The sequence below is a fragment of the Rutidosis leptorrhynchoides genome, chromosome 5 (genome assembly GCF_046630445.1).
Source record: "Rutidosis leptorrhynchoides isolate AG116_Rl617_1_P2 chromosome 5, CSIRO_AGI_Rlap_v1, whole genome shotgun sequence".
In the NCBI taxonomy this organism is placed as follows: Eukaryota; Viridiplantae; Streptophyta; class Magnoliopsida; order Asterales; family Asteraceae; genus Rutidosis; species Rutidosis leptorrhynchoides.
The window spans coordinates 385,095,949-385,105,000 of record NC_092337.1 but is presented as its reverse complement, the minus strand read 5'-3'; the positions used below and the strand labels follow the sequence as shown (position 1 = coordinate 385,105,000).

The following is a 9,052-nucleotide window of genomic DNA, read 5'->3' as shown; positions in this document are numbered from 1 at the left end:
AAAGTTAGTCCCCTCGAGTCCGGATCCTCATATAAAGATTTATAAAATCTGTGAATTTCATCTTTAACCTTGGTTGGATCCTCTTCTCACGTGCCGTTAATATGCAAACCTCGTATGTTATTTTTGTTGTTTCTCCGCTTGATAATTGCATGAAAATACTTGGAGTTCTCGTCGCCTTCAGTTGCCCATTGGATCCTTGCTTTTTGCTTCAACATATTGCGTTTTGTTTTGTCTTTTTCAACTCATTTTCCCCTAGCAACGAACCATTTCTTTCTCTCCTCATCGGTCAGTGCTTTGGATTCGGCTAACTGCTCCCAAGCCTTACACTCTTCGTTTAAAGCCTTGATCTCTTCATCAATTTTGCCGTACGAGTTTTTGCTCCAAGTTTTTAACTTTTCTTTCACTTTTTTGAGTTTTAGCCTAAAGACAAGATCTTTTACTGAACCTGATACCTCTTCGTTCCAGGCCGAGACAATGATGGGCTCAGCTTCCGTATCTTCAAGCCATGCGTTAAAGATTTTTACAGGATTTGAGCCGTAGTCAGTGTTACCGTTCTTGAGCATGAGAGGCGTGTGATCGGAAAGCTTTCTATCAAGTGCCACGACATAAAGATCATCCCACAAGGTATAAAAGTTGTCCGAGACGAGAAACCTATCAAGTTTACTAAATTGGGTACCTTCATCGCTTATTCTCGTGAACTTTTTCCCTTGAATTGGAATCTCAATGAGCCCATTGTTATTAATGAAATCATTGAACATATCCTCTCTCCTAGCAACAAAATTAGTGTTTTCCATTTCTTCTTCGAATCTAACCTCATTGTAATCCCCACATAAAACCCATGCTACATCATTAAATTGCAGCAGCGCGTTTAGATCAGCCCAGAATTTACGCTTTTTCTCATCCGTGTGTGGTCTGTAAACATTAACAACTACAATCTCTGAATCGCAATAAGGAAGTGTACCCTTAACAGCTATAAAAAATCACCCTCCACCGCTTGATTAACCGAAAACACATTAGACTCCCACATAAGTAACAGCCCGCTCGATTTACCAACTGTATCTTTGGCAACATATTCAACATTATGAGATCCCCAAATTTTATCAATCCATCTATCTTTCAATGACCTAGATTTTGTTTCTTGCACAGCCGCAACAATTGGGTTATTGCTAGAAATCATTCGCCAAAACCAACTAACTTTCCCATCTCTTTTAAACCCACGAATATTGACGGATAGAATCTTCATTATAAATAATTACGGATAGACACGATTTAACACGAAATACCTGTGATTACAAGTCTTGTTCTCCTGTGAAATCAAGCAGTGTAGCAAAGTCGCACAAGTTGACACTCGAATCAGACTGATCTTCTGTCTCCTGTTCAAAATTCCCCAGTTTCCTGTCTTTGGACATTAGCAAATCTTGAATTGTACCTGGACGGCTTCTTTTTGAGCCAGCAGTAACATATTGCATTGAATTCCCTTTCATACGAGCCGCCCGTTTAGCATTTAGGAATCTGGAGGATTTGTTCCAATTACGGACCTTGTTCCACGTGTCTGCTGAGTTGGATTTGTTCTTACCCCCATGGTGTCGGTTGCTAGCTGATATAAACACCCTATTTGCTTGGTGACTCGCCTTTTTCGGAAGTGAAGAAGAGATAAAGTCATTAACCCTTTGTTCAATCTCCTCTGGGCTTAAGTTGAAATCGACAGGGTCAGTGGGCTGATCTAGGCCCATGTTGGTAGGACCTTTAATAACCTCTTGAAAATGAGTACTTGGGCCATTGAACTCATAGTCCACATCCAGGCCCAACGGGTTGAAACTGGGCTCTTGATTGTTATTTGATTGGGCCTGATTAAGTGAGCTAGGGTTTTCTATATTCTCATTGGCGGGTCCACCAGTTGATTCCATGCTTGGGTTGCTGACACACTCATTGATACTTGGGCATTGCGCAGCCATATCTCTCGAGCTTTGTTCCGTGGGTCCTTGCGCCCCATCATTATTGCCATTACTGTTTTGTGGAGTGTTGGAACATGAACCATAATTATCACGAGACAAGGACTTTTCAGTTTCCCATTTTTTGGTACCGGAAAACGATTCCGATGATTATTTTTCGTTAACGTTTGCCGGATGTTGAGTATGATCCTCTTCCTCGTCGGAGGTGAAACAATCATTGTCATCAGCATCAATCATCTCATCTGAGTTGGCAGAAGCTTGATCTTCCTCTAATGGAACATCTTCATCAAACTTATTATCAATGTCAAGATCAACTTTCAATATATCCCTCACATCTTCGAAAACACTTACATAAAATGGTGCACGACTCTTACAATCAACTAAAACAGAATCATTTATAACATGTGGATCATTGACTTTAATTAGCATCCGACCAACCGTTAGGTTTTGGTCACCCTCAAACTTACAGTTCTTCATATCCAGGACTTCACCCCACCGACATCCAATCTTTTCGAAAGTGGTTTCATTCCACACCGTGACTGGTACCCCAAGAACATTTACCCATGTAACCCTACCGGATGAAGAATAAGTGTTTTCCCATTTTCTAAGGTTTTGAATCCATCTCTTAATGCCAGGGTGCTCGTTTTACAGAATGTTATTGACCGCTTCAGAAGAGTTGAGAATTAACATTACCTCTAGTCCACCGATATACTTCATGGTTGCATCGATAAGTCCTTCAATCTCGCATAATCTCTTAATTTGGTGCAGTAAATTGAAATCTTTAACCTCCCCCACAATGGCCGAATTAAGGGTCATGGAATTGTCGGATTCGTCATTGAGTATGACCACTCTAATATTCTCATCACCGTTGAAGCATGCTTTTCTCACTTTAGCATCTCGATATTGAACAAATTCATGAACCGGTTGTTTTTCCTCATCTTTCTTGTTGGAAGCTTCTGAAGGTGTGGGATTGTTTCAGTTGAAATCATTCTTCTGGTTCTCACCTTGCTTAGGCACTTCTTTCCAAGCTTTTTTTGTTTTCCTTTGAGCTTTTAGACACATTCATCTTCCACACCACTTCTTCTTTTCTAGCATAGGAATCCCTAGAGTTGATAGTATTGTTCATATTGTTCGAAGCCTTAGTGTGAAACTGATTCACTCCGTTTCTCTCCTTCGCCCTATAAACCTTCAGACCCCATCCAAGAATTTGAACCCTATTTAGGGTTCGTAGCAACCGGTCAATTTCGTTCACACAAACCCCTTCATATCTAACAAACCCGAACCTGTGACCGTTTTGCAGTCGTTTTCTGGCAAGATACACGTCTCTAACAACACCAAACTTCTTGAAGAACCCCCATAACTCAGCGACTCCCCATATTTCTGGAATGTTATTGAACATAAATGACGTTAAGGGGCGTTTGTTGACACCCGTCGATCGATCCCTATAGTAGTTACCCTTGCGTGCTCCTCGTTGTTTCATCCAATCATCTTTGCCGTCGTTCAAGCCTTCCGTCGAATATGCAGAGGCAGTATCTTTTTTGTTTCTCTCTCTAAGTGTTTCTCTCTCACACATTTTCTCTCTCTTGTTGTTATAAACCACTATATGGAGTATTTTTCTATTGCAACAGTCGCTTTTTAATTAATTAACATTTAATAATCTATGTAAAACAACCCTAATTAGTAATTAAAGATTTCTTGCCGTCATAATTCATCGTATAATCTCTACATTTGAGTATATTTGATGCTTTACAATTTTGAGTATATTTGATGTTTTATAATTTGTGAAAACGCGTTAAAATAATATATTTGATAGCTAATTCCTCCGTATGATCATTTGCTCGGAATCAATATCTATTCAGAACTATGCATATCAGATGGTGTTTGAAGTTCCTATATCAAGTAAAGAAAAATTCTTATATCAATTTTTAAGATTTTTTTTTAAGCAAAACTGCATCTATATTAAATAGAGAAACAATGATAAAAAGAAATAATCACTGGGTTTCATCCTACAATAAAACTGTTGTAATACGTTTACATAGGCTATTGTGGTGTGTAGTTTGGATAAGTGAATGCAAATGGGATTTAGAAAAGAATCGATAGAGGCGATAAATTTCTAAAACCACCATCATTTTAAAGAGTGAAGGATGAGTCAAAGATACGGAGTAATTAATTAAAAAAGGTTAGTTTAGGCATAACACTAATGTTCAAATGCAAATTATTGAAATGGAAAAGATAATACAAGTGTTAAATTTTTCATTGGTAGGGTGATTTGTAGGTTAAATTGGGTAGGTCAGGTGGCGATTCCAAAAATTAAATTTAATGGAGTTTCGATTTTTTTTTAGTACTAGTTATATTTAAATGTTATTTTAGTGGTTGATTATATTTAAAAACTACAAATTCAAAATATATATAGCTCCATTTAGTTTAATTTAATGGTCTTCTATATACAAAAGGAAAATAATATAAATTCGAAAAATCTATGAGGTGTTCGAAGTAGATGGAAATGAAATCTTCTTAGGGCCCGTTTGGTTGAAAAAATGTTTTTGAAAAGAATAGAATGTGTTAAAAGAATTGAAAGTCCAGCAGCTAAATTTAGTGGTGTTATAAATATTCTCACGAGTCAAAAATAGAGTCGGGGTAAATAAAAAAAATCATTTTCGAAAAATATATCCTTTTTGATAAAGTTTCTAAAAGGCAATATTGACACTTCCCATGTAAATGGAACTATCATTAGTCGTGTTTGTGGGTTTGACCACTTTTTAGTTTTTTACAACTTTAGAATATTTCATACTATAAAAAACTGAAAACACGGATTATCACCTCACGTTTAACACTTTCTCATAAAAATTGGAAAAAGAAACTCAACATTCTATTTCTATATATCTTCATTTAGAAATTTAATGAATATTCGATATATATTCATTTAGAAATTTAATGAAAAGTAAAATTCAATTGCAAATTTGCAATCCAATTTTAAAATCTATGTTTTCAAAGTTTTAAATATTAAATTTCGTAACTATAATTCAAGTGTAACAATAGTGGAGTGTGTAAGACCTCCCTATCGTTAATTATCCGTTAGTTACCCGTAACTAATCATAGGCACGAGCTAGTTACCCGCTTTAGTTATTCGCTTTCACCATGGATTTAACGGATGTTGAAGTTTAGTTATAGAATTTGTGGGTCCCAATGACTTTTTATTGTTTAGACTTGATGCTTTATTGCTTATACGTTGTATATTAAGAAGATTATTGTTTTAGCCATGATAGGGAGTGTTTAGTTATGGGTTAGTTATAGAATATTGGTGTTGATGTGGCGCTGATGTGGAAGGTTAAGAAGATAAATAGTTTAGTTATGATAGGGAGTGGCCTAAGTGTGTGTATCGTTATTGGAGTGTTCACGGGTTTGAGTCCCAGACAACCCTTCTACTTTTTTCTTTCTTTTATCTTTTACCCTTTTAATCCCTCACTTTTTGTTTTGTTTTTCATAATACACTCCTTAATGTTTTTTATTTTTAATTATTTTTTTCACTTCCATTCTTTTATTTTTAAATTCTTTTTCAAGTCTAGCATTTCATACTATTTATGACTTTTTTTTATTTTTTCTTGACCATTTTTTATATATATTTTATTTAAAACCTTTTGTTTTACTTCTTTTTTTCTCTTTTTTTCTTTACAATTTTTTTCCCTACTCCCACACTTACTATTGGCTTTTAATTACTGATTTAAAACATGTGTTATGTTTTGATTTTGTTAGGGTTATTAACGTTTAAATATTTAATTTAAAACATAAGTTGTGTACAACAGAAAATTAACTTATATGTAAAATATAAGGGGTCCTCCTTCGCATTGCGAGGCTTGCCCCAAAACTTGTTGTCATTTATCAGGGAAATATTCATCTGTATCCTTACATTTTCTTAAAAATCAGGGGGATAAATCTTAGTCCTTGAATCAATATAATCAATGGCTAGGATTAAAAACGTGAGACAATCACATGTGATTGACTATGACAATCACATGTTATTGTAAAGTTCCAATCACATGTGATTGTAAGATCTTAAGCAAAATTAAAGATTAAAATGAATGGGATTAGGAATGACAATGGTAATACTATGGGAATGCAATGAGCATTCCCGTTGCATTGTTGATGCTTGGTTGCTACTTGATAATGATATTAATTCAACAACATCAATAACTTATATCAACCACATAATTTAAAATTATATCGAATAGTAGTTACAAATACATAACAATGTTACAAACAACATTCCTGAAAGTACTCCAATATTGCTAAAAAAGAGTAGGATTTATCAAAGAAAATCAGTGAAATTTAATTGATGTAGTTGTTAACCCAACTGAACATATTGAGTTGCAAAGCACGCATTCAAACATTTCAATTTTGATTATGTTACCCCATGATAAAATACTCTTCAACATCATAAACTTTATTTATCTATAAATTCATTTCAAATGATGAATTTCATCTCAACTGAGTTTCTACAAGTGACCGTTCGATTAATTTCTATTAAAAAATAGAGGAAATAGGAGTGGTGGCTAAAAAATAGGGAAATAGAAGAGATGATAAATTGAGTAGAGAAGTACGTGGGTAGAAATTATAGAGGAATGTATTCCCATTCCGCTAATTTTAGGGGGTAATGTCCATTATCTAGTTTAGGGTAATCAGAATTCCCATTAATTATAACCAACCAAGTTCAATTTTAATGATACCCATTCCTCTCGACTCATTACCCCCAACTAAGCATGCCCTAAATATATTGAAAAACCGAATACTTTAAAGGTTTTTTTAAATTATAAAGCCAATTAAAACCTAAAAGTTAGAGTTATACTTAAAAAGTGTAGGACATGCCTAATCTACTTGTACCTTTTTTAATAAATATCTTTAATAACCATCATACTTGTACCTTTCTAATAAATATTTTTAATAACCATCATACTAACTTTAATTTACCATCATGTAAGCTTCATTTAATTTCTTAAATATAACACTTAGAGTTATAATTAGATAAATTCATATATTATTCCATTTCTAATTAATAATCTAATTCATATATTATTCCATTTCTAATTAATAATCTATCTATCTATAAACATGTATAAATCGCTAACAAAAATCTGACGTGTCACTCCCTAATCAACCCTTAAACTGTAACGACCCTGGATTTTCCAATGTTTATTTATTAATAATTATTATTATTAATACTTGTGATTAAACGAATGTATGTTATTACATTTACATGTTGCCATGATTGCCCGTACTTGACTTTAAATGCCCGAAACGTCTTTGTGACACACGAAACTTTCACGAATAATATTTTTAGAATATGATTTACATTCATGATTGATTTTATTAATCATTTTAATTAACTAAGACTATTAGTTGATTACTTGGGTTTTAATTGGATTAACTTGTGAATTACTTGAACTTGAGCTTGATTAATGTTAATGGACTCTTGAATGAGGACTTATAAGCCCAACCTACTCCTTAATGGACTTTTTAGCCCAACCTACCATGTAAGTATTACCTTGGAACTAAACTAGATAGATTAACTAGTAAAGAATCTAGTTGCAACATACTTGCACCATAATCCTCATGCAAACACCCCATATATCCATCTTTTATGACACATACATGCATAAACCTTGTGAACTTCTCCCCCTTCCCTTTTTTCTGCTGACCGTGGGATCCCATGGGTGAGAAGGGATTCAAAATCTTTTTTTTACATTACTTGTTCACTTGCATCCTCATTTCTCACATACACACTCTTACTTGCATACTTTTTTTCTCTCTTTTCCTCTCAAATACTTGTAAGTATTATGAACTTTTCCTTCCTCCTTTCCTTGCTAAAAACCGAATACTAACACCCCTTAATCATCATCATCACTTGTTCTTTGATTATTGTTTTGTTACTTGTTGGTTGTTGTTACTTTGTTACTTGTTATTATTTACTTACTAGTTGTTGATGTTGTTGTTCTTCACTAATATCAAGAATCAAACTTACTAGTTTCATTCTTCATTTTATCTTGTAATTTCAAGAACACACAAGAACTAAACTTACTAGTTTATGTTCTACATATGTTGTTTCAAAAGATTGTAAGTTCATGGTTGTAAATCATATTTGAAGTTCATGAAGTAAACTTTAAAGTTTACTTTCTAAAGATCAAGACTTAGGCTTGAATCTTTAAAGTATGAACAACCTTGAACTAACTACTTGTTTAATTAGTTTATTTCTTTATATTATGCACTTTAAATTCATGTTTGTTGGTTAAAATTGGTCAAGTGTTACTAGTTAACTTTGATCTCATTTATCTTGAACAAAAGTTAACTTTAAAAGTTCAAGAACATGTAAGTAAACTTTCTTTAATTATAACTTTGTACACTTATGTTAGATCTAGACTTTTGGGTCTAGGATCTTCAAGATCTAACTAAGAACTATGTTCTACAATCTAAGATCTTGATTTCATAAGTTCACTTTCAAGTTTGTAACTTATTATTAGTTTTAAAGTTCATGTATGTGTTAGATCTAAGACTTTGATGTAACTTTGGTTCATCAAAACACTTGCAACACTTAAGTGAGTTGTGCTTCATGTCTTATACTTACACTTGGGTTATGATGGTCAAACCTTGGTGAAAATGATTCAAACACATCAACGAGTTGTACACTTGAAGCTATATGCATCAAGGATGAGAACCATGATAAGCAATGAGCACCAAGAACCACCGGAACCTACTGACCCTACTGTTTTACTGTTTCTGTGTCTGACCTGTACTACCTGGGCTACTGTAATTATGATTTTAAGATAGCTCTGTTCGAGTAGATAACTTTTCATATAGGACTCGTCTTAATCCGAGTTATGTTTTAGGATTTATGGCCCTCCGATCGTCACTATGTCCATTTAACGTTGTGCTGAAAAAATTCTGACCTACTCGCACTTAGACCGTCGCCACGGTCAAACGAAGACGAGTTTCCTTCTGTAATTTTTACCACACTTAAAGGACTCATATACGGAGCCATGGTCACTAGTCTCACCTTATTTCAGTAGGTATAGAGGCCGTGGTGACTGACCGAACTCAGTATTTGTTTT

The 9,052-nt window shown here is 34.2% G+C and overlaps 1 protein-coding gene across 1 annotated transcript; it reads right to left on the bottom strand.

Moving 5' to 3' along the window:
• Positions 1–242: 242 nt before the first annotated feature.
• On the bottom strand, positions 243–1,243 carry LOC139849792 (uncharacterized). Its single transcript, XM_071839415.1, has 2 exons — positions 985–1,243; positions 243–937 (listed from the first exon to the last, which is right to left on the bottom strand). The coding sequence occupies exons 1-2, from the start codon at positions 1,241–1,243 to the stop codon at positions 243–245; spliced, it is 954 nt and encodes a 317-aa protein (XP_071695516.1).
• Between the last annotated feature and the right edge of the window lie 7,809 nt (positions 1,244–9,052).

Coding starts and splice junctions, on each gene's coding strand:
- LOC139849792 (XM_071839415.1), bottom strand. CDS start 1,243: ATGAAGATTCTATCCGTCAATATTCGTGGGTTTAAAAGAGATGGGAAA. Junction 938..984: donor GGTTAATCAAGCGGTGGAGG/GTGATTTTTTAT, acceptor ATTGCGATTCAG/AGATTGTAGTTGTTAATGTT.